Below are 26,284 nucleotides of genomic sequence, written 5' to 3' on the forward strand. Positions count from 1 at the left end.
GAGAATGGATAGGTTTGATCTTCTTGCAGTCCACGGGACTCTCAAGAGTCTCCTCCAGCACCATAATTCAAAAGCATCAATTCTACGGCGATCAGCCTTCTTTATGGTCCAGCTCTCACTTCCGTACATTACTACTGGGAAAACCATAGCTTTAACTATACGGACTTTTGTCGGCAAGGTGATGTCTTTGCTTTTTAAGATGCTGTCTAGGTTTGTCATTGCTTTTCTCCCAAGAAGCAGGCGTCTTCTGATTTCGTGACTGCTGTCACCATCTGCAGTGATCATGGAACCCAAGAAAGTGAAATCTCTCACTGCCTCCATTTCTTCCCCTTCTATTTGCCAGGAGGTGATGGGACCAGTGGCCATGATCTTAGTTTTTTTGATGTTGAGCTTCAGACCATATTTTGCGCTCTCTTCTTTCACCCTCATTAAAAGGTTCTTCAATTCTTCCTCACTTTCTGCCATCAAGGTAGTATCATCAGCATATCTGAGGTTGTTGATATTTTTTCCGGCAATCTTAATTCCAGTTGGGGATTTATCCAGTCCAGCCTTTCGCATGATGTATTCTGCATATAAGTTAAATAAGCAGGGAGACAATATACAGCCTTGTCGTACTCCTTTCCCAATTTTGAACCAATCAGTTGTTCCATATCCAGTTCTAACTGTAGCTTCTTGTCCCACATAGAGATTTCTCAGGAGGCAAATGAGGTGATCCGGCACTCCCATTTCTTTAAGAACTTGCCATAGTTTGCTGTGGTCGACACAGTCAAATGCTTTTGCATAATCAATGAAGCAGGAGTAGATGTTTTTCTGGAACTCTCTGGCTTTCTCCATAATCCAGCGCATGTTTGCAATTTGGTCTCTGGTTCCTCTGCCTCTTCGAAATCCAGCTTGCACTTCTGGGAGTTCTCGGTCCACATACTGCTTAAGCCTGCCTTGTAGAATTTTAAGCATAACCTTGCTAGCGTGTGAAATGAGTGCAATTGTGCGGTAGTTGGAGCATTCTTTGGCACTGCCCTTCTTTGGGATTGGGATGTAGACTGATCTTCTCCAATCCTCTGGCCACTGCTGAGTTTTCCAAACTTGCTGGCATATTGAGTGCAGCACCTTAACAGCATCCTCTTTTAAAATTTTAAATAGTTCAGCTGGAATATCATCACTTCCACTGGCCTTGTTGTTAGCAAGGCTTTCTAAGGCCCATTTGACTTCACTCTCCAGGATGTCTGGCTCAAGGTCAGCAACCACATTTCCTGGGGTGTATGAGACCTCCATATCTTTCTGGTATAATTCCTCTGTGTATTCTTGCCACGAAAATATTAATACTAAATAAAAAATAAGGAGCCCCCCCCGAAAATCTCCCCATGCTCGCGTTGGCAGACTAAGGAGTGGATTTGGGTGATGGCCAGTTGCAAGGGTGCCCTCTGCTCAGGATTTAGAAAGATACCCACTCCTGACACCCTCCCCCCATCCCTCTCTTCGCCATGCTCCACGCTCACAGGGCACCATGGCTACCACTTGGGTAGGTCGCTGAGCTGTTGACCCTTCGTTGCAGCCTATCAGTGGGTGGTTATGAGGACACTTAATAATAATAATAATAATAATAATAATAATAATAATAATAATAATAATAATAATAAATTTATTATTTATACCCTGCCCATCTGGCTGGGTTTCTTGCTCTTGCTCTGGGTGCTGCAACCCACGCTATGCCACTGAGACCTATGATACCATTTTCAAATACAGCTAGAGCTGTATGTGGTATTCAAGACATGGCTGCCTGAAAGAGGTACAGTATATAAAAAGAATTGTGATAGTTGCAGTTTGCACCCTTCAGTGTTCAGGCTTAATTTTCATGTCACTTAAAATAATCCTTATGTTAGAAATGTGTTGGATATAGATATTACATGTACTTGATCATCCAAGAAACAAAATAAAAGTCGTGAATTACCACTTGGAATTCTGGCAAGTATGACAGCTGACAGTTACTGTTATATAAAGCTGCTCTGAGATGGTTCTTAGCAGCACATACGGCTGGTTTTCACACTTGTGTACTAATTCACAGGAGTTGACAAGGGCCACGAAACTGCAGGAGACCACCTGCAAATTCTGCTCAGTCTCCTTTCCTGTAATATTTCATATTCCTCCCTATCTAGCTCATCCCTTCCCTTCTGCCTTTTTAATTTGTGACTCTCAAAATGCACCTGGGCAGATTCCATTGCAGTATCCTCTCAGATGTTAAAAACGAACTTGCACCTGAACTTCATTGAGTTTGAATTTGCACACCTTCACTCTGCCTTATTTTGCAAGCCACCTTTCAGAGGAGACTGGGACACCTACACAGCAAACACACACACAAATGCTCACCAATTCAATATGCATTCAGTGAGCCTTCCCTAACCTAGTTCCCTCCAGATGTTTTGAACTACCACTCTCATCAGCCACAGTCAGCACAGCACAGTTGTCCAAGGCAATTGGGGGGCTGGGGACATCTGGGTTAAACCATATTCAAGGATAGGAAACATGGAACTCCTCTGTGAAAAATCATTTGGCAGTAGGGCAGAAAAACCATATATGCAGGACTCATGCATGGTCAAAAGAGCCACCTAGCCTAACATTCTAGTCTCCAAAATGCACAATTCTAGAAGAAGTTTCTCAACTCTACCATCAACCTCCTTCACCCTACTTCTTTGATCAGGGAGAAGTTCTGGGATCACAGTGCTTACCTGGGTTTAGTTTCCTTTAGAAGGAAGTCACGAGAATTGTTTTGTTTTGTTTTTTTGGCAGATCCTGCTATAGGAATGCTCGCTCTTGGAACACAAAGAATTATACCCAAACCTTGTTATGGGGTGAGCTCCCATTGCTTGGTCCCAGCTCCTGCCCACCTATCAGTTCGAAAGCACGTCAAAGTGCAAGTAGATAAATAGGTACAGCTCCAGCGGGAAGGTAAACAGCATTTCCGTGTGCTGCTCTGGTTCACCAGAAGCGGCTTAGTCATGCTGGCCACATGACCTGGAAGCTGTACGCTTGCTCCCTCGGCCAGTAACGCGAAATGAGTGCCGCAACCCCAGAGTCGGACACGACTGGACCTAATGGTCAGGGGTCCCTTTACCTTTACCTTGTTACACAAGTGGCTGATTTAGATATCTGAACAGCCAGAGTTTGCTCACTTCCTTACTTGTTTGTGTTTTGCTGGTCAACGGCAGACATTTCTGGCTGAAAGCATGGAGGGAAAGAGAGAGAACTGAAAATCAGGGAGCAGGAGAGCTCTGACATTTCCCTATTTTGGCTTTTGCAAATTGGCTGCAGAAGTTTCAGGCAGAAAGCATGGATGAAAAATGTCCCCTTAGGAAATAATGGAAACCATCATGCAATGATGCGAAAGTTTGCCTAACAATCAATTTCCTGGGAGCACATTGTGTTTGAAAAGAGGGACCTGCGTGTATTTGAAATTATTTACAAATATACAGGTTGAGAAGAGGTGGAAGTAGAGCGTAAACACTCCAGTTGATAATCAACTCCACATCAGATCTCCAGAGGCAGGCAGCACCTCAAAACGATTACTTACAAAGGCCAAACTCAGTTCTCTTGGTCAATCTCACACATGAAAACAACCAACTCAAATGGAAGATTCTATTATTAGCCTTGACAAAGAGACACCTAGAGTACACCATATCTTAGGAAGGCAGGGAAAGGAGCCCCTTTTCAGGTATTTCCTAGCCATTCAGAAAATTCAAAGAAGATCATCTGAAAAATCAGCTCCCATGGAAACACAACCACTAGAATATCCCAGACTGTAAAAACTCCTTTTTTTGAAGTCCAAAACTCATTAACCCATACCTTCACTGAAGTTATCATCGGCTGAAATGTGGGTTAGCGGGGACTGTGGCCGCGAGTCACCACAAAGAGAGTAGCTGTGCTCTGCTTGGATGAGGGGAGCGGGAGAAGCAGGTGACAGCTCCACTTCCATTATCTCATCTTTGTCCGACAGAAAGGGGTCGTTCAAGAGCTGCCCCAAAACGTCCTGGGAAAACTCATCGAGGAGTTCAGTGAAATGCTGCGAGAGAGAGAGAGAAAGAAAGGGAAACAAGAATACTGAGGATGTCCTTTCATTGTGACATAAAGGCATTCACCAAAATAACAAACACTGGCAAACAAATAAAGTGATAAGCATCAAAGTCTTTTGACCATTTGGGGCCCTACAGTCGTTCAGTGCCAAATCCTGGCTAGCAATTTCGTTTGTGGTTCTTGGACAGTTGGAATCCTAACAACAGTCATCCATCAGTGTCAGTGTCATTCATTTAGGGCAGGCATGTCCAACAGGTAGATCGTGATCTACCGGTAGATCACTGGACGTCTGAGATAGATCACTGGTAGATCATTGGCTCCCCCCAAAGAAGCTGAACAACTGTTGCTCTCCTAAAAAAAAGCTCAACATTTTACCTCCACCCTAAAAAAACTCAACAACTTTGACCCGAACCCCCCCCAAAATGGGCCTTCCTCCTTCCTAAAAAAAAGCTAACTCAACAACTTTGACCTGAACCCCCAAAAAGGGGGTAGATCACTGCCAGTTTTTAACTCTGTGAGTAGATCGCAGTCTCTTGGAAGTTGGCCACCCCTGATTTAGGGCTATCGTACATATGCAGGACCTGTTGGTGCAAATACAAGCAGGGTAACCAATGAGCACATTAGCATCAGGAGACATTGCTAATGGGGACAATCCAGGATACACACCCTGCATTTCAGTGAACACCTTTTACAGTGTCCCAGAGAGGAAAAACATCCAACTAAAACCAGGCAACAAGCTAGCTAGATGCAAGTTATTTTAAAAACCATTTCAGGCTGTAAACACACCAGACATTGAAAGCATGCGACTTCTACAAAAGACTCCTGGGAACTGTAGTTTGTTAATGCATTTTGCTTCTGCAAGGGGTGAACTACCATTCCCCACGGTTTACTTGAGGAAGCCATGTGCTTTAATTGTATGATGTGTACACAGCCTAAGAACATGGTAAATGCAGCAGTTTCCAGCTTGAACTTGTCATTGAGGCACTAAGCAAACTCCAGTGTCAGTTTGATGCCCCAGTATGAAGGTCTTGATGACCTCAAGCCAGAGTTTAAAGTCCAGGTCACTCTGAATTGAAACTGCCAACTCCGACAATCCTAATGTAGTTGTACCAACCTGTACTTGGGAAAAGGAGGGGAGGAAAGAACCAGGAACCTAGGAAAATAAAGGAAATGTGAATTCTGCCAGCCAAATAAATGCACGCTGGGGGTTACACTGCACCAGACATGTACCAGTTCAACGTGCACAGAAAAGGACAGATGATGTTCCTCAAAGAGTGGGAGCGTTTTCTTTTATTTAAGTCATTATCAGGTTTTGCCACCCACATGCCTGTCCCCGCTGATGTGCTGAAGCTTATAATAATGCAGGAAAAATGGAATTTTGATCCTTGGAACTTCAATATGAAGAAGGGGAGGAGGGAACCAAGGTTTTGAAACTTGGCCATGCCCCAGCTGGAGCCTCCAGCAGCAGCTCAGTCTGTCCGGCCACATACCACGCCTTCCAGACAAAACATTCCTTTCATGGAGTCTGCCGCTGGCATAAGAGGCTATTTATGCCTGATTGCAAGAACCCCTGTAGGAGAGGCCAAGGCCCACACTTCAGTTAACTCTCAACTCCTCTGCATGAAATCCCCAAGGCAGCTCAGAGCACCCTGTAAGTAAGACGTGTAGCAACAAAAGTTAAGCTGACGCAATACCAGCAGCAAGAGGATGTCTGCCTGGCACTGCGAAGCGGAGGACAAACCAGAACCTGACCTACCTTACCCTATTTAGGTACTAAGCGTCATATCCTAAATAATAAAGAGTGTCCTCCGTTCTCCCTTACCTAACTTAAACACCACCATCCATTCCCATTCCCACAACCCTTCTTAGTAATACCCCTCCCCACTCCCTCTCTATATTTAAGGATCTGGTGACTTCTGTTTCAGTGTATCTAAAGAAGTGTGCATGCACACGAAAGCTCATACCAAGAACAAACACAGTTGGTCACTAAGGTGCTACTGAAAAGAATTTTCTATTTTGTTTCGACCACCATCCATGCACAAGAGGAGGTATCCACAGGCTTGTTGGGAGGACTAAAAGATTTGCATAAGTAGAAAATAATATTGGGAGTGAAAAAACCAGCTGAATCCAGACTGAATGGCTGAGTTGGAATAACAAATGCTACAGGTCCCACTTGTTAAAATGTCTTAAAACGAATGCCTAGTTATTTGTAGAGCTACAAAGAACACAGATCACAATCAGTAACCGCCTTGTTCTTTGCAATAAAACCAGTTTATCTGCTGTTATTTTAGGATAAAACTATAAAACTATCAAGGCAGAGGACCCAAGCTTTTTTTTGGCAAATAACTATTCTATTATTTTTAGACAGCGCCAGTCTATTATGAACTGAAATACATTTGTAGGCCTTCATGCCTGTAGCCCACTAAGTTAGGGTGTCAGCAGCAGCACATTGAGGTAGGCAATGTCTAGACCAGACCACAGCTGTCAACTTTTCCCTTTTTTAAGGGAAATTCCCTTATTCCGTATAGGATTCCTCGCAAGAAAAGCGAAAAGTTGACAGCTATGGACCAGACCCACCTGCTTCAGATGCCCCTCTTACCTCCTACTGGCTCTGTCACGTTCAGCACCAGCACCCTAGGGTCACAGAGGCCCAAGTATTTACCAGCAACTCCCCATCTGGGTCTGCAACTCGCACACAAGTCTTAAATTTGGGCGCACCACCCATCATGTCCATGCTTCAGTCAACAATCCATGTGCTCAAGTGCTGGGTGAATGTCCTACCTGCTGGGTTAGACTGATGGGGTCAGGAGTCCACAATTTTCTGTTGGCCTTGGTAGCCAAGCCAAAGTCTGTTGCTGCCAGAACCCTGCACTTTCCCCCATCCCAGACCTTGTAGCAGGTTGCTGACTTTTGATTGCCAAACCATGGTTTGGGCGTTGTTGTTCTGTTTTACATTCAAACATTTTTTTTACCAACTGGACATGCCATTCATAATGGTATCTACATTCACACAGAGCGTGTGTTCTAGCAGGCTTTCGTCCCCTACATAGCTAACTAGCTAGCTAATGTCACCCACTATCCATTTCATTTTGGTGAGATTCCAGGCTCCACCCACCTTCTTCCCAAAAGGGCTGAGGTCATGGGAGGGGTGTGCATGGTAGAAATTCATGAATCATGCAAAACTTAAGCTTCAAGTCACGCCTGGGTGGAACTAAATCCCTTTGGGAATACCCTTTGCTAGGTTTTCTAGCCTGCTTACAGATCTAACTCTTAATGTTGGAAGGGTGGCAGGTCACCATCATAATAGGGATGGGGATGTCCTCAATTCCCACCTGTTTTAATTTGATTTCTTTCCACCTGGCTATCTGAAAATCTGGGGCCCGTGACAGTATTCTGGATCCACCACATTATCAAGGAAATATTTTCCCCAAAACTCTCAAATCAACCCTCCTGCCTCTCCCTTAACTTGGTCAGATTCAAGCATTTAATCTTCCTTCTGCACAGCATTCGGTTACCTGCATTTGCAAGTTGTTTGCCTGCTCAAGTTAAAATCTAAAGATGCATTCACAGGAAATTGTGTAGTGGATATGAATTTAGCCTAACATGTTGAGGCCAGAACATGCTCATGTACATTTTTCTGTATCTCGCCTCGATTGGCTTCTGGTCCCGTTCCTACATTACACTCTTGAGAGCATTACAGCAAAGAAGGTCATTTAGAAATATGTGGTACACTTAGTTTTGAGTTGGGCGTGTACTTGCTTCTGCGTGCATAAGATGACTTCACCCAGCATTTGCACATGACAGTGTTTACCCCCCAAGGAGTCCAACGCCCACAATCCGCATGAAGGGTGCACTCTGTGTTTATTGCTGCTTGCCCAAATAGATACTCAGGGAGAACAGCCGTGCTGCAGAATTGCAGACAGCAGTATCAACCTCCACTGCTGCCCAAGTGCCAAGAGGTAATGTCAAGATGAAACGCCCCCTCTCCAGAATTCAACGCCCACTGACAAGTAGAAAACTGTGCAGAGGAGGGTGGATGGGGATGAGAATGCATTAATTTTGGTATGGTCAAAAACTGTCTATTTCAGGGTAGACTTTGAATGGTTTTCCCAACCACTGGCGGTGCAAATAGATCTCTTTGGTGTAGCCAGCAGACGCTATGCCTCCATCATCCTAGGGGCATTTTGGAAGGAGAAATTATAGCTACCTCTGCCCACGAAAACTCACTGCCACCATGGGCAGTGGCCAATTTTTAAAAGGAGAAAGCAATGTAACTATTCACCACCAACAGTAAGCATCTACAAACATACATAAATACTGTCATCTATCAAAAGTTTGTAGCTGTCTCCTGAAATCAGGAAAGAATCGGCATACTTTCCTTTTTTTTAAATTACACTTTGCAACAGAGTACTGGTGCACCTCTGCAAAAAGGCAAAATGCACGCATACAAATGTTGCAGTGTTGAGTGCTCCTGTTCAATGTCAAAACCAGTCATGACCTCCTCCATGTTGTCCCCTCCCCTCCCACTTTGTTTTCTGTTTCTGCCCTCTAGCCAGCCAGGATTCTGTACCCACTGAGCATGCTCATCAGAGCATCACCTCCATCAGAGTCCCATCAATGGACTCTGCTGAGGGTGGCCCCCCTTTAGGGTTCTGTTTCTATAGATCTTTTTGAACTAAATGTTGTTGTTTTTTCATTTTGTACTTCTGCAAACTTCAGGTTTTCCCCAAGCCCATTGATACATATCGCTTGTGTAGGGGTATTATGGTTAAGCAACGATATTTATACCTAAGCACTGGAAATAAAGGTAATGAGGCATTTTCGTCTTCCAAGAAAGCAGGGTCTTTCCCCTCACTTTACACACTTACAAAATTTGTCATCAGCATTCCAACGTTCTCCTTTTCTGACAACCAGAGTGCAACAAAATTCATAGTGGAATATCTGCGACAGCGGAAATATTACAAGAGTAAAACTGGGGGAATCAACTCATCCCTAATACTAACCGAACTTACAGTGCTATTGTGTAGATAGCCAAAATGCTGAATATTGTAGTTACCTCTTCAAGGTACTTCCCATTATATTCCACTTCTTATGTTTGCATTACCATAAGGTGGAAACTTTCCACCTGGAATTGTCATTGTAGCCTGTCAGTAAAAGCAAGGTATTTCTGTACTAAAAGTACCCGTTTTATTGCTGCTTGATCTATCTAGCAGGACCACCATCGGGTATCACCCCTCCACTTTTGCACAAGCTCAAATCGATAAGCATCATTGGCTTGCTCCAACAAAAACGCATCAGACCTACCAGCCCTGATTTCTTTGCACAAGGGAGAAGACACAGCAGAAACTGTTCCACAACTTAGCAAGTGCAGGCACATTAAGATTCTTTTGCGATTATCGCTTTGCACTTCAACTTTGAGTGAAGGGCGGAGGGGGGGAATGTTTGCAAGGTTTTAATAGTCCTATAATACTGGGAAAGCAGCTGACCAAATAATTACCTTTAAATAGTTTTATGGCTAATTGATACTCAAGACCAGTGCCAGATTAAGAAGATGTGAGGCCCAAGTGTAGAACATACGTTCCGTGGCTCCACTTTATCTCTCTCCTCTTCAGTGCATTCCAATCTTTTTTTTATTTTATTTTTAAGATAATGTTTATTAAATTTTTAGCACATTCCAATCTCTGCCCCTCTTCACTCCACCCTGCCCTGTTAAACTGCTGAGATCTATCCTGGTGCAGAGATCAGCTCAAACAGCTGATTTTTTCCTCCCCAGATCAAAGCCTCTGTAGGTGAGGGGGAAAGAGGGACAGCAACCTACTGAACATCGTCAGCTAAGTCTTACAGGCTCCAGTGAGAGGAGGGAAATTACCCAACCTCAGGCAACTTGACCAAACACTGAACGACCCTACTGCCCAACTTCAGGCAATGCCCCCATCTGACTGCAGCCCCAGGCCACAATGTTTGGTAGGTCCCTTGAACCCTCCTCTGGAGCAGCTTTTTGCGGGGTGGAGAGGAGAAGGGCAAGATTCTGCAAGCTGCCTTCCACTTCCATAAAATTAGCTACTCACCAACGGTTCCAAAAACACCACACAGGACAAGTTCACTATCAGTGACTTGAGTCAGGATAATTAAGCCCTCAGCACTGTCAAAATTACCTTAGCCAGCTTAACTGGGGCTCTGCTCTCAAAAGAGGACTTTAGCAAAATGGTTGGCCCAGTCTTGCTGGGATTATTTATCCCAAGGAGCCATCTTATCTGTTTGATCTTATTTAGCAGCAAACCAAGGCATGCTGAGCAGCTCATTTGTCCTCGAGTGTGACAAATTAAGGCCATGTCTTCATGTCATCGGGATTCACAAATGCAGAGAGAGGGAGGGTGGCATGCGATATTACACCACTTAAATCAAGAGTATGGTGTGGAATGACCAGGTGTTGACAACTCCTGATCACATGCGCTGTCTAACACAGCCGTCACCACCAGTCGGCAGAGCAGCTTGCACAACTCAATGGCACATCAGTGTGCATCGCTGGTGCATCAAGCGAGAACAGTGCAGGCGCCTCGGCATCAAAACTGAAGTGTCTGTTGCCCCAAACCAGCGATATTAAAACTTTACTAAGAATTGTTTTAAGTTGTTTTAAACAACTTTTAATAATAACAACCCCTCCAGACATTCTTTTTATTGTGCATTCATAAAGATTTGTGCTCACAGTGCTTTTGGGAAGTTATGACCCACCTCCCTTGTAATGCTGTTCGTCCTTGCAACTATTTCAAGGTAGGACAGGCGGACAGGCTGCTTCATTTCCGCTCAGTGCTTGTTCATAAAATCATAGAATTGTAGCGTTGGAAGGGACCACAAGCGCCATCTAGTCCAACCCCCTACAATGCAGGAATCTTTCATCCAATGTAGGGCTTAAACCCATGACCCTGAAATTAAGAGTCTCATGCTCTACTGACTGAGCTAATGATGTGTGGATGGTCCAGTATCAGGGGCGTAAAAAGTGGGGGGGCGGAGGCGGCAGTCCACCCCGGGTGCCACTTGGGGGGGGGGGCAGATGGCCCCTGCCTCCCCCCCCAGCAGTAGAGCAGCTGAGGGCGCATGGTGTCCATATGGGCACCGCTCGCACGGCATCCATATAAGCTGCTGCACGTGCGCCCTCCATACGGGACATGCATAGTCTGTATGTGATGGCACTTGCACAGCGTCCATATGGGCCGCTGCACAGCCGCCATGCAAGCAGTGTCCCATATGGAATGCGAATGTGAGGCATTCCGTACAGACTGAGCATGCTTAGGATGCCGCACATGCGCACTCTGTACGGGCTGCCCGAGAGGGTTCCTTCGCCACTGTCCAGTATGAATCCACCACTAATCCACTATTATTGTATCAATGGCATGTTACAGAATATGCCCCCTCCCCCCCCCAAAAAAAAACACCACTACCATGGGTTTGGAGAGGCCCTAAGATGTATTAAGGAAGTGCATGCTGCAACTGTGGTTGACACGTTTGTGATTTTATTGATTTACTATTACGATGCTTTTGTTGTGCACTGATTTCAGTAGCAGAACAAAATGATAAATCAGCCCTTCCCTTTCCTGTGGCATCTCCCCTTGCAAAGACTGCTCAATGAGGAATGAGAGGAAAGACAGATTGTGTAATTATTTTTTTTATCCCTCCTTACTTCCCTCCCTACACAGGGTGGTATGCACAGTCATCCCTTCCCCTTTATCCTCACAGCAGACCTAAAAGATAGAAATAAGTGAGATACCTACTCGTCCAAGGTCATCCAAGAATCTTTCTGTGGGCAAATGGGGGTTGAAATCTAGGTATCCCCAGCCTAAGCACACTTGAGAACGTATCCACTATGCTACTATGGAATCCACCCCTCCCAAAGTTATAAAATCCACCAAAGGCATTTCAACCAGAGCTGTGAGAAACCACAACAGATTTCCTACTCCAACACATTGAGAGCAAGTTACAGGTAGGTAGCCATGTTGGTCTGCCATAGTCAAAACAAAATGTAAAATCAAAAAATCCTTCCAGTAGCACCTTAGAGACCAACTAAGTTTGTTGTTGCTCATACCAAGAACAAACTTAGTTGGGCTCTAAGGTGCTACTGGAAGGATTTTTGATTTTATATTTTGTTTCGACATTTAGAGCAAGTACGGTATGTCCTGTTTAATTTACAGGGATAGGATGACACCTATACAGGGCAACTTTTGCTGTATTAATAGCCATCAATTTCTTTATTTTGTGTGATTATAACTAATATCCTACTTTTCTGGATATAAATCCTTTCACACAACATAAAAAATACCTTAACCAGTGTAAGCCAATCAAAATCTTCCCACACATCACTTAATGGAAGAAGGCGGAAGGAGAGGAAAGTTCAGACGAGGACACCTGGTGCTACTGTCACCTGCCGCCTCTCTTGCAATTATTTCCCAAACCTGATGCTCTGGATGACAACTCCCATCATGCCGATAAGTGCTGACAGGAGCTGCAAACTGAAAGTTCTGGAGGGTTGAGGAAGGCTGAAGTATACATAGTGATATATAGTGAGTCCAGCCAGTGGTACTATGGTAACATCTTTAATCGTGGCAGCAAGCAAGCAAAAGACACACCAAAAAACCCCCAGCCCTGCTGCTATATATAAGCACTACCCAACCCAGGTGAAACTAATTAAAAACAATCACTACCTCCCTTAACTACTAATTCCTGTGCTGTGCCTGCAAATTCAATATACAACATATAGGGTGGTAGATTGTTGTTGTTCAGTCATTCAGTCGTGTCCGACTCTTCGTGACCCCATGGACCAGAGCACTCCAGGCACCCCTATCCTCCACTGCCTCCCGCAGTTTGGCCAAACTCATGTTAGTAGCTTCGAGAACACTGTCCAACCATCTCATCCTCTGTCGTCCCCTTCTCCTTGTGCCCTCCATCTGTCCCAACATCAGGGTCTTTTCCAGGGAGTCTTCTCTTCTCATGAGGTGGCCAAAGTACTGGAGCCTCAACTTCAGGATCTGCCCTTCCAGTGAGCACTCAGGGCTGATTTCTTTAAGGATGGGTAAGTTTGATCTTTTTGCAGTCCATGGGACTCTCAAGAGTCTCCTCCAGCACCATAATTCAAAAGCATCAATTCTTCGGCGATCAGCCTTCTTTATGGTCCAGCTCTCACGTCCATACATTACTACTGGGAAAACCATAGCTTTAACTATATGGACCTTTGTCGGCAAGGTGATGTCTCTGCTTTTTAAGATGCTGTCTAGGTTTGTCATTGCTTTCCTCCCAAGAGGCAGGCGTCTTCTAATTTCGTGACTGCTGTCACCATCTGCAGTGATCATGGTGGTAGATGACCCAGTCCTATTGGAACAGGTTCCAATGTCCTCTTTGAATGATCTCTATCATTTGGTTACCAAAAATAAAAATAAAAAAGAACCCACCCCTCTTCTTGTGCTTTCTCAGCAGCAAGCATTCTGATACCAGGAATTCAGCATGCAAGTATTTTCCAGGTATAGAGATAAAATGGACTGGGGAAGCTTCTTGTTGATGTTTCCCATGCATTGCACCACTATTATAAGAAAGAGGACCAGTAAAAAATAAAACTATGCTGGCCTATCAAATTTTGGACACTTTAGAAAGAGGAAACCTTGAAAAAGGGTGTGCGTCCACCTTTCATCAAGGCTTTTGTCCCATACCAGGCCAACCTGGGCCTTCTCACCCCAGGTAAGCATATAGCAGCAGTGTTCAAGTGTTCTCTCTTTCTCCCTCCAACTATCAGTCAACAGCAGCAGGGAACGACCAGCTGGCTGAGTGTAGTTAATTTATGTAGCACCTTTTCCGAGGTCTCCTGCTATTTCACCTGGGCGGTACCAATCTTCTTTTCATTTATAACCAGGGTAGTTTTTGCCTTATGTGTGTATTCATGGATGTAGCCACGTTACAGTGAGCATCTGCTATGTGCCATCTGGACTGGCAAAAGACAGAAAATTCAACCATGGCATATTTCGGAGCTGTTTGGAACTCAGAACAGCCTTTAACCTCAAAACTGCTGAGTACAAAGCATGAATGATTCGTGCTTGATCCATAAAGGGGACCATCTATCGCACCAACTGTGAGCAGAACCTACATCCCAGCAGGCCAGAATCCAAGAAGGGGAGGCAGAATGGATAAACTGAGGTTATTGCAAGTATCATAAAATTAGCTAGCTACAAACAATCAAAAAGGGTATCAATGATATCATGTTGGGAGCAGACAAAACAACATGCTGCACAAATTTGTCATCTGAAAGATGGCACTACAGGATATTAGAAAAGGAATCCCGAATAGGCAAATTTATCATACGATGTACAATTAATCCAACCGCAATAATGACTTGTTCTCCGGTTTAGGGTTAAATGTTTTATCGCTTTAACTATACAAATTATGTCACATTTTTAGAATTCCCAAGGAGCTGGCAAGATGAACAGGAGGTTCTTAGGCTGAACGCATTGACTTTGTCCCCATGTGTAAAGGGGGTGGGGGACAAGACAAGGAAGACATTTTCCTCCTCAGTGAGGGGGGAGTAGGTATCTCCTACCTGCAAGTAAACCATCAAGCCTAAAAGAATAATCAAAGATAGATACTTAAGCTTTCTGAAATATATTTCTAGTCCTGACATCATCTGGGGGAGCATGAATCATGTCTGCAAGGACCAACGTGATCATGTAATGGCCCAACACTACAGCGTTTCCCCGAAGATAAGACAATATCTTGTAAAAAAAATTCCTCAAGAAAACACACGATGGCTTATTTTCAGGGGATGTCTTATTTTAAGCGCTCCGCGTCGGTATGCTGCATAGGCCGTCTTAAGGGAGGCGCCGCGTCCCTGTCTTTTTTTCGGGGTATGGCTTATATTACGCAAATGCATAGAAATCCTGCTATGGCTTATTTTATGGGTATGTCTTATTTTTGGGGAAACATGGTATGGAACACTCTCAAGCAGGTACCATCCCTACTATGAGAGGCTTTTTACAAATTTGCACATAACGTGTTTTCTTTTTTTCTGTAAGCTGCTTTGAAACATATGGTGGAAACCAGAGATACATTTATTTTCTAAAAAATAAAGTCATTTGTCTCCAATCTACTACCACCACACATGATTTTTTTTCTTCTCTCTCTCTCTCTCTCTCTCACACACACAAACACTTGGGACAGACCTAAGTTATTGTTAAAAAAAAAAGAGAGCCAGTGTGGTGTAGTGGTTAAGAGCGGTAGACTCGTTATCTGGGGAACCGGGTTCGCGTCTCCACTCCTCCACATGCAGCTGCTGGGTGACCTTGGGCTAGTCACACTTCTTTGAAGTCTCTCAGCCCCACTCACCTCACAGAGTGTTTGTTGTGGGGGAGGAAGGGAAAGGAGAATGTTAGCCGCTTTGAGACTCCTTCGGGTAGTGAAAAGCGGGATATCAAATCCAAATCCAAACTCTTCTAAGTTACTTTTCCTTAGGAGCATATGTTATGGCTGTGATACCTCAGTTGGTCGAATATGAGACTCTTAATCTCATGTTTGTGGGTTCAAGCCCCATATTGGGCAAAAAGATTCCTGCATTGAATAGGGTTGGACTAGATAATCCTCGTGGTCCCTCTTCCAGCTCTACAATTCTATGATTCTATAATCCCCTTCTCCCCTTGCTAGAGTGGCCATGCATTCTGCCAAGGACAGTCCTCTATTTGAAGTTGTCTACTTGAAAGGTTCTCCAGTCCATGTCCAGAATCCTAAACAGGGTGAGTAACAGGAATCTTGAAGTTGCAAACTGGGTAAACTAGGGGTTTCCCCATATCAAGAACCGAGGGAGCAAACTTAAATACACAAAGGAAAAGGATAGATTGGGTGGAGCCTAATGCTCATATCATTGACTACTATCTGAGACAAAGACAGCTTGATTCAACCATGGGAAGAGTGTGGCCACTGCTGGAACATCAGGGTTCTTGAGCTGACTGGCGGATAGCAAATGTATCATTTATCCCTTAGCTCAGATAATTGATATGCCTGGGGATCTGGAGTGGTATCAGAAGGCTGAGCTGAAACAGCACACTCAGGCATCCAACTCACATTTTAAAGTTCACTCCATGTCTCTCCCCTTGGCAGCTCTCACAGCATGATGTGTGATATTTGGCCAGACATTTGGCTAATTAGCCAACTGCTAGCCTCTGTATGACAAACACCACTGTTTGGGTGCCCAATGAAGGATTGAATGATCTCTAGTCTGCACTAGGTCAGAAGTTTGATAGAGAACAAAGGGAAGGATGGAACACAGGTAAGGAATGACTAGACAAACTGGGGTTCCCAAGATGCCAGGGGAGAAGAGAGATAGATAATTCAAGCATCTCGACAGTGCAAGACTGGCAGGACCTCATAGCTTTAAACATGGTCTTGCTCATAAATTCACTTGCACATAAATATTAGTTTTTAGGCCATCATAAGTCATTCATTTTTAAAAAATAAAAATAAAAAAATTCATTCCAGTAGCACCTTAGAGACCAACTAAGTTTGTTCTAGGTATGAGCTTTCGTGTGCATGCACACGAAAGCTCATACCAAGAACAAACTTAGTTGGTCTCTAAGGTGCTACTGGAATGAATTTTTTTATTTTTTATTTTGTTTTGACTACAGCAGACCAACACGGCTACCTACCTGTAACTTAAAAAAAGAAGTTCTGTTAAGTTTTCTTACTAGACAAAGGCAACCAGGCAAGTGGCTCTTTCACATCTGCTTTTAAAAAAAACAGAGCACAAAACAAACACAGAACGTTCTCAGTTAAGGAGTCCAGCAACATGGCTCTTGCTATCCTCTTTTTCCACCTTAGGGCAGATGGATAAACAAGCTGTTGCCTTTCTCCATGACATCAGTAAAAGCTTATTCAGATTCTAGTTCAGATTGAACATGCAGTTGGCTGTTAAGAAAGGAGGGGGAAACCACTGGAGTGTCTATGTGCTGGCCAGAATCACTGTGATATCATGGTTAGTCATGCATCCTGGGGTGAGAGCAGGCTTCTCCAGCTCACAACATCTGCCTCTCTCTTCCTCTGCTCTCCCCATCAAGTCCCTGCAGACCTCCCACCAAGGAGCAAGACCATCATGGCCCAACTGTGAACGCTGGCGCAGTTAAGCGGTGGGGGCTGGTGCCCATTGAGACTGGCGAGGCAGAAAGTGGAGACGCTAAACAGTTGGTTGAGCCAGAACCAATGGCAAGCGCTGCCAACTACTTTCCAGTTTTGCTCCAGCCTGTTCCCTGCTGAGTTCTACAAGGGTGACACTGGGACCAAGGAGGAGGAGAGCTGGCAAGCAGTGTTATCCCCTAGTCTGGTTGTAAGAAAGAAGACAGGCAGGTGAGGGGTGTCTGAGGGCACACCAAGGTTGCTGGGTCTTTGGAGAGCCGTTGCCCAAGTATCGGGCTAGATTGGGGTGGTTAACCTTTTTTAGGCCAAGGGCCACATTGAACCATGGTCAAACCTCAAAATAGGTATGGTTGCTAAAAATAATAATAATAAAAGACAAGTTTGGAGGGAAATGAGGGTCACAATAAAAGGTTTGGGGAGCCAGATGCAGCCTGTGGGTTAGCCACCTACGGGTTAAATGACCCAATGCAAAGGAGCCGCCTCTGAGATGCAACAGCAAAACTCACTTCAAAGGCAGACAGGCGATTCTGTTGTCTTAAAATAATAATGGAAAAGTGAGGGGTAGGGGAACCAGTAATCCGAAAAGCACTAACCTTAGCAGGGAAAGAAAGAAAAAAAATGAGTAAAAGTCCTAGACCACATTTTGGACTCCACCTTTCATTATTGGTTTGTTAGGCTAGACAGGAATGCATTCCTTGGGGCGGGAGAGCTGGCCAGTCTCCAGAAGAAACTTAAACTGATTGTATCCTCCAGCAAAAAAGAATGCCTCACAACAGGCATGAGTGTATGTACACACACACACACACACACACACACACACACACCCCATAACTGCATGGTTTCCCATCCAATATTTTAGGCTGCCTATGAATGTTTTAATTACAGAGCACCACACAGCTGGATAGAGAAATTTTATTTTAAAAACTGCCTATGGTGACTAGACCATTTCCAGACAACTGGGGAACGCTTATGACTCTTTGGCCTGAATTGGATTTTGTTTAAAAAGAAGAAACAAACAAACACAGAGAGACTGGATGACCCAGAAACCTTGCATATTCTGACATCTGTGGTTTATATTTTGAAGAAGTCTAATACTGCCATTCTGCAACTGTAATAAAAAGAAATGTTTGCACACACAAAACACTAGACTGCCGTTTTTCTTTCAGGATCTTGAAAGCAACAAAACGGAAAGAACAGCAACAGTAGGAAATGAATCAATTTTAACTTTACAACAAACACTAAAGTGGGAACGATTTTTTAAAGCTGGCATTTATATATTCCACCCTTCAGCAATTTGCACTTTCTGAAACAATACGCCAACAGAACAACAACCATTTCTGAATTTTGCAAGGCAGGTCCCTAGCCAAATAACATGTGCAAAAATGCATGTATGAATAAGCATGCAAATTATTAGCAAAAATAACATGGAAAATGCATTAGGGGGGATATTATCAGGGGAAATGTGCTTTGGAACAATGCATGTGCTAGACAAAACTGCATAGTGCATTAGGAGAAATTTGCACTAAAATACTGAATAATGTTCACGAGGCATCCCTACCCCCCCCCCCCATATATATTTTGTGTGCAAGTGATGGTGATGAATAAGCACACTTCTCTTTTATAAAAAATAAAAATCAAGGAGCTTTATTGTAACCAAATCCCACTTAGCCCAGTGATCTACATCCCATTGCGGCCATCTGGAAGTCCAAAAGAAGAACAGGTAGGCAGAAATCCTCCCCCACTGCTACCACCCCACCAAAAGGCCCAGAGTTCTGCTGGATCAGACAGAGAGCTATCAAGTCCATGGTTGTATTTCCAGCCACCATTAACAACCAGATGCCTTCTGACACTCACAAGCACTGCAGGTAGGTGTCTGCCTCCCCATGCTTTCTTAACCCCATAGCACAGAGACACAGTCGTTTCCTACGTTTTTCCTGCACTTCATTCTGAGCCCCATTTGTGGCATTTAAATAGCACACAATGGTTATTTATTTTATTGACCTACCATATTTATAGCACACTCTTTAGTAAATACAGTCGCACCTTGGATCTCAAATACCTTGGGCTCCTGAACAAATCAGCTCCTGGATGATCGAAAACCAGAAGTGACTGTTCCGGTTTTCGAACATTCTTTTGGAAGCCTAACGTCTGACGGGGCTTCTGCGTCTTCCGATTGGCTGCAGGAGCTTCCTTCAGCCAATCAGAAGCCGTGCTTTGGTTTCCAAACTTTTGGAAGTCGAACGGACTTCTGGAACAGATTCCGTTGAACTTCCAAAGTATGACTGTGTATTCAATCTCAATGTGGGGAACAAAGCAATAAAAATGTTACGTTTGTTCCCACCAAAAAAAAACCCCACCTTAACCAAAAAGTGCATATTCCAGCAAGACTTTCTTCCCCATCTACACACACACACACGATATCCAAGTTTCCTCATTTAAATCCACCTTCCCTCACTCCCACTTGTGCAAAGTTCCCACACTAAAAAAAAAAAAAACTTTCAGTGAACTTTAGATATGACCATCAGAAGCTGCCTTAAGTTGAGTCAGACTATTGCTCCATATAACTCCACATTGCCTACACTGACCGGCAGAGTCTTCAGGAAATCAGACAGGGGACATTCCCAGTCATACCTGCAGATGCCGGGGATTGAACCTGGGACCTTCTGCACACAAAGCAGATGCTCTCCTACTAAGCTACAGCCCTTCCCTTGAAGGAGGACTTCAATCTGCTTCAAAAATTTCACATTGCCTTGGAAGAAAAGAGAGGCTGCTGGAGCACTTCCAAATATACATGATTGGAGCTGATGAGGCAGGAGTACTTCAGGAAGTGAACGAGATCTTCTGGGCACGGGTGACCGTGCCAGAACACATCATTAGGGCAATTTAAGCATTGATAAGTGCAAGGGTTTTTTTAGTCTCACATTTCATTGCTTGAGAACCCAGGACTGTAGCAGGCATAGATGGAAGAAAGTGAGAAATTGGTGTGGCCAATGAGAGGGATGTGGTCTAGTGGAAAGCCAGCAAGGTGGATCTTGCCCATTCCTAATAGAGCAGTACATCCAAACTGTGGAGTATATTTTGACTCTCCTAATAACAATTTCATTGGGTGACATTTACTATATACCTGATGGCCCAGGGAGAAAAAATAATGGTGGGTCCATCTTTTTGCATTGCCACCAACAATTCAGACATGCCAGTTATAGCAACCTTAGACTTCCATAGCTATTTAACCAGACCAGTTATAGCAGTGATTCCATGGTTTTCGGAAATGTTTCAGGGGAAACAGCATGAGCTGACATATTTAAAACAGGAACTCAGGAACTGCCAGCAGGTTCCCTTCTCACTTCCGCAACCCAGGAAGACCAAAAAGCCAAGCTATATATAGCATAAAATGTTTTGCGCTGGCCAGTTACGGTATTTAGTACAGGAGAATTCAAATGGCTCTCGAAAGCTCCCAGCCACATTGCTTGCTACCCAGAAGTCAGGTTAATTATGCAGCCAGAGATGGGACTAGGACAAAACCTGTAGTGAAGAGGAAGATATATTAGCAAAGTTTGTTTCCTAAATCATTGGTGCAAGAAAGCTGGGCGGGGGATAAGAGGATAAGGCCCTGGCAGGAGCCTTACACTATAGCAGCTGAAGACAGACCACAACTCAGTGGCTGAACACCTCCTCTGCATGCAGAAAATCCAAAGTTCAATTCCAGAGATGCCAGTTAAAGGTGACTACCAGGTGTTTGAGACCCTGCAGAGCCGCTGCCAGTCAGCTAGTCAAGAGTACATGTCACGGACAAATAGCCTAGCCTAGTATAAGGCAGGGAAGGGCCATGGTCTCAGTAACAGAGCATCTTATTTGCATGCAGAATGTCCCAGGTTCAATCCCCAGCATCTCTAAGTAGGGATGGGAAAGATCCCCTGCCTGAAACCTTGGCGAGAAGAGCCAGAAGAACTGGATGTACAAGAAATTTAACCTGTTAACCCCAGAAAACCAGAGTGTGAGCAGACAGTGCCTATTTCCCCAGGCTTCTTCGTACCAGCTCAACTTGCAAGCCATGTTGTCAAATGAACTTTGCGAACTTCCTGCCCTGCACTGAAAAACAGAGGTTTGAGGTTGGGGAGGAGTGGGTGCAAGTTCAGAAGAAAGCCCCAACACATTATCTGATGATGCATACCAACAAGGAACTCAGGGCTGCAATACCTCTCCCCATATGAACCAACCCATCCCCTGAGAGCATCACCTGAGGCCCTTCTTCGTGTGTTTCTTCCGTGAGAAGTCTGGAGGGTGACAACAAGAGAAAGGGCCTTTTCTGCAGTGACTCCCTGTTTGTGGGATCCTTTCCCCAGAGAGGCTTGCCTGGCGTCTTCACTACATACCGTATATATTCGAGTATAAGCAGAGTTTTTCAGCACATTTTTGTGCTGAAAAAGACGCCCTCGGCTTATACTTGAGTGAGGCGGGTGGCGTCTCCTATGCTTGCTCCTGCGAGTGGCAGGCAGGCACAGGAGCCCCAACAGCGGCGGAGGCGGAGGAGGAGGAGGGAGCCACCCGAAAGGGCTCCTTTCGGGCTACTCCTTCCTCCGCCGCCAGCATGCGCACACGCACCCCGGCTTATACTCGAGTCAATAAACTTCCCCAGTTTTTTGAGGGGAAATTAGGTGCCTCGGCTTGTATTCGGGTCGGCTTATACTCGAGTGTATACTTTAGGCAGTATCTTTAGACGTCAGGAGAAAATGCTTCTGTATAACCAGGCCTTTGGCTGATGAGAGCCAGTGTGGTGTAGTGGTTAAGAGTGGTAGACTCGTAATCTGGGGAACTGGGTTCGCTTCCCCACTCCTCCACATGCAGCTGCTGGGTGACCTTGGGCTAGTCACACTTCTCTGAAGTCTCTCAGCCCCACTCACCTCACAGAGTGTTTGTTGTGGGGGAGGAAGGGAAAGGAGAATGTTAGCCGCTTTGAGACTCCTTCGGGTAGTGAAAAGCGGGATATCAAATCCAAACTCTTCTTCTTCTTCCTGAATGTTCTATCGCCTTTTAAATGTGTTTGTGGGAGGGGGGTCATTGGTTTGTTTTTTGTTGTTGTTCTACTCTGCATTTTGTTTTCTCATTTTGTATTTTTATGTTGTGATCTTCCCTGTGATCTTCAGATGAATGGTGTATAAATTTAATAAATAATAATAATAATAATGGTGTTTACTATTCCTGATAGGCACACAGGCTCTTTGTCTCTAGCTTGCAAGATTCCAGTTAGTTCTGCTCACTCTACTCCACAAGAGAGGAGAATGTGAAAAATGTACTGTGTGAGCTGCAAGCAAACACCACAACAGAGACTGCATGTCAAATACTTTCAAAAAGGAGTAACCTCACACCCTCCCAGGTACATTATCCACCTCCTTATAATGTTAAAAAGATTGCTGGTGTGTCGTGTGAAGTCGCCTCAATACCAAAAGCTTGCTTGTACTACTCAAAATACATGACACTGTAATCCTAAATTTTGGAGTTTCAGCATCCAAAGTGGGATTTCTCTCTCAGAGAGAAGCATGCATTGGATTTCCAGAGAAGAGTCTGAAGGCACACAGCTCAGCTCTGTTCCTGAAGATAAGCAATTCTTAGCCCTATATGGCCTTGCCTGAATGTGAGAGTCAACCGTGAGTGCTGGAGATAGAAAAAGAAAGGAGTAAATAAAAATCTGTCTCGCTTGGTAATGAAACCTGCTGTGGGATGAACCTTTAAAGTCAGTAATGTTTAGGAGTTTGGCACAAGAGACTGGGTGGCAGTAAACATGTGCATCTAATTAAGGTTGTTTTCTAAAAGTGTTTCTTCCTGAGGCTCTTATTTCAAGAAGTCCTTCGTTAGTCATGCCGCCAGACCCTTGGGAAAGGTGAATTTCTTTCACTTACTATGAAGGCTGCAATCCCACACACACTTAATTGGGAGTAAGTCCCCACTAAACTCTGCATGCACAGGCTTATTTATGCTAGTCAAATCAAGGCAAGCTCGGGGATTTTTTGCTGACCTTGACCATTCAAAACTGTGTCACTACACAACTTGTGTATTATGTGCCAACTTGGGTTTAACGCATGCTGAACAGCATATGAATAGCACATTAAATGCCCAAGAGTTGACCGAAAAACTATTTTGTCATTTTCACTTATTGCTTGCATTTAAACTGACCGTGACTTGCAAACCAGGTTAGCTAAGCCAAGCTATGCTTTCCTGTGACCATGCAGGCTCCTGGAGAGGAGTTTGTAGTTGCTTTGCATCTCACCAGTCCTTTCAGTGAAACGACTAGCATGAGTTTGGCCAAACTGCGGGAGGCAGTGGAGGATAGGGGTGCCTGGCATGCTCTGGTCCATGGGGTCACGAAGAGTCAGACACGACTGAACGACTGAACAACAACACAGTCCTTTCAGCTCAGCACATCAGTCAAGCCAAAGCATGGCTTGACACTTCGTACGAACCTAGGATTGTGGTTCAGCTCTCTCCTCCTTAACCATGATGTATAAGCAAGTACAAGCCTTGCTCTAAAAGAACTAAGGAGGAGCAAAGCACCTGCAATCTCCTTCCCAGGAGACAGTGTGTTTCTGCAAAACCATGGTTTGGTTGAGTGTTGCGTGTGAATGTAGCCAGTGATAAACTATTGTTTATAGTTACTGTTATCGTTTATTGTCCCTTAGGAGACAATCAGAAATTAACACTTCTATTTTTAACTGCAGTTTAGCGCTCTGTCTCAACCTGGCTTGTTTCATTAAACCATAGTTAAAACTAACTACAGTCTGCAAACATTTGTCACACTGAGCCTCTTAGAGGAAGTGCGGGATTTAACCATAGCCGCCAACTCCAAACAATAATCTGCCCACACTGCTCAATGAAGTCATGCAAAGAGTTGAATCCAGATATAGATGTGAGAACCCTGCTTGCACAATTCAGTTTTCTAGGAAATGGAAGTTGAAGAATGCATAAAAAATATACACTTCCCAAAAAAAGAGTCACAAAGCTTTTGATTCCTGAGTATGCTGAAGCTATCCAATATCAGAAACGCTGGAGAAGCTGCCCCCCAGAATCAAGAGACCGTCAGGAATAGCATTACCGTATATTCTGGCGTATAAGACTACTTTTTAATCCAGCAAAATCTTCTCAAAAGTCGGGGGTCGTCTTATACGCTGGGTGGAGAATCTGCAGTAGAGTATATCACAAGCTCTATATTTTAACTGGAAAAGTTGGGGGTCGTCTTATACACGCAGTCTTCTTATACGCCGGAAAATACGGTAATTATGGGCACACAGGGTGTGAGTTGCATAAGCAGAAGTGGCTGTCCACTCGCGCAAGGTATCTCTGGATCAAAGTATAATTGTGTCATTTACGAGTGACACAGATTCCCCGCCACAAACTGAGAGAAGTATTTTAGTCTGCCCAACCCCCATCGAGAATCACATCAATAAATCTTTTTGGATGAGAAGCACAGTCACAAGCTTCTTCTCAAACCGGAAAAGGAGATGAGATTATTCAGTTGCACATGGAAGTGTGTCCACGCGCACACATAGCACCACATTCTGGCAAAAGGTGAAATCATTTGTTTCCTAAATCTGAAGAATTGCATACATTTGCAGAAAAGGAACTCTGCTTGGCAGCACTGTTCGAGTAGGTGGTTTTCCACTTAGAGGAGCCTCTGTTAAAATCAACTAGCTCTGTGATTTAAGTTTTTGTATTCATTCCGTGAGACAGTGCTTCATGGGTTGCTTTTGTTTTTGTTTTTTTACCCTAGGCCAAAGTTCGTTTCTGAAACAAGGAATGCCAATCACCGTCTAAATAAAGACTGTTAGGAATGTAAAAGCTTCCTTCTTCCAGGAGAACTAGATAAGGAATTCTGGAGCAAAGTGGAAGGTCAAAGCAACTCACATGAGCATTATGATTTGCAAAGGCAGCAGGTTTTCTGAGAGATATGAAATGCAAGGGGGGGGCTGCACCGGAGAACTTCTGCCTGTCATGCAATTGAAGACTTACCGGGGCAGGGACTGAGGTAACTCCCCAAGGTGCTAACAAATAGATTCTTTAGCATCAGGACCAGCATAAATGGTATACTTATTGCTGCACTGATCCCAGTTCTCACTGAGGTGATGAGCCTGTTTGGGGCCTCTACCATTGCAGACTTGGGATAGGTGGAAAAATAACTTGAACATGCCTACTGCAACGAACCTCCCTTTCACACTCCCCTCCCCTGTTACTAAGTTTATTTATTTATTTATTTATTATTGCTCAGGTGTTCCGGGTCAGACTAATTAGCCACCCCACCTGTCCCTCGGAGGTCCGTCAATGAAGTTCACTCCCTTTGTAGTTATAAAATGGGAGAATCTTAGTAACTGGAGTTTCTTTGTCCAGCTGCCGTGGCCGTTTATAATCCTTGCTCTGGGCTTCAGGGGTTAAACACCTTATTGCCTACAGCCCCAGGGTCTCTCTCTCTAGATCCCTCACTGTAGCAGTCTGCTAAACCCTTTTGGCAACTCAGTGGCATTCACAATGTTTCAGCCCGCCAGCCCCTCCTGAGTGAAACCCCTAAGACACAAACTAACACCCCGCAGGATAGTTTGGACTCTTCCCTGGGTTCACCTCTTCATGAGCAGTTTATAACCCGCTGGACCCAAAAATTGACGACGCCTGACGTATAGCAACAAAACTAGTCTTTATTTTCTTTTTAGAGCATAACGGTTTCAGAGAATCAAAAGTTTAAACGTAGTTTCATAACAGCCTTTAGGTTTTCTATTCAGTATAACATACTAAACCTTCGACCTAGCCTAACCTACCCACCACTATCCTGGTCTCTAACCCTCTCTCCCTCAGTCACCACTCACTCCCTCTTTCTCCCTCCTTAACCAACTGCCTCTCCCTCCTTTTAAAGGGCGAAAAGTCCCGCCTCCTGCATACGAGCTGCCATTCACACAGAGTGTATTTTAACTCCTAATGCGCTGGGGTTTCTGACCATACCCTGACTTAAGGCAGATCCGTTACACCTACAAATGTAAAGCTTGCATGTCAGGGGAAAGAGTAGACTATTACAACTCTTCTACCG

The 26,284-nt window shown here is 44.3% G+C and overlaps 1 protein-coding gene across 2 annotated transcripts in view; it reads right to left on the reverse strand.

Moving 5' to 3' along the window:
* The window catches only part of CREB3L2 (cAMP responsive element binding protein 3 like 2), a 72,064-nt gene that overhangs the window by 26,504 nt on the left and 19,276 nt on the right, over nucleotides 1-26,284 (reverse strand). For both annotated transcript variants that reach the window (XM_033162020.1, XM_033162019.1), the window contains exon 2: nucleotides 3,838-4,054. In XM_033162020.1, coding sequence (XP_033017911.1) covers nucleotides 3,838-4,054 — 217 coding nt within the window. The remainder of the gene's footprint in view (nucleotides 1-3,837; nucleotides 4,055-26,284) is intronic.

The sequence above is a fragment of the Lacerta agilis genome, chromosome 10 (genome assembly GCF_009819535.1).
Source record: "Lacerta agilis isolate rLacAgi1 chromosome 10, rLacAgi1.pri, whole genome shotgun sequence".
Classification (NCBI taxonomy): Eukaryota; Metazoa; Chordata; class Lepidosauria; order Squamata; family Lacertidae; genus Lacerta; species Lacerta agilis.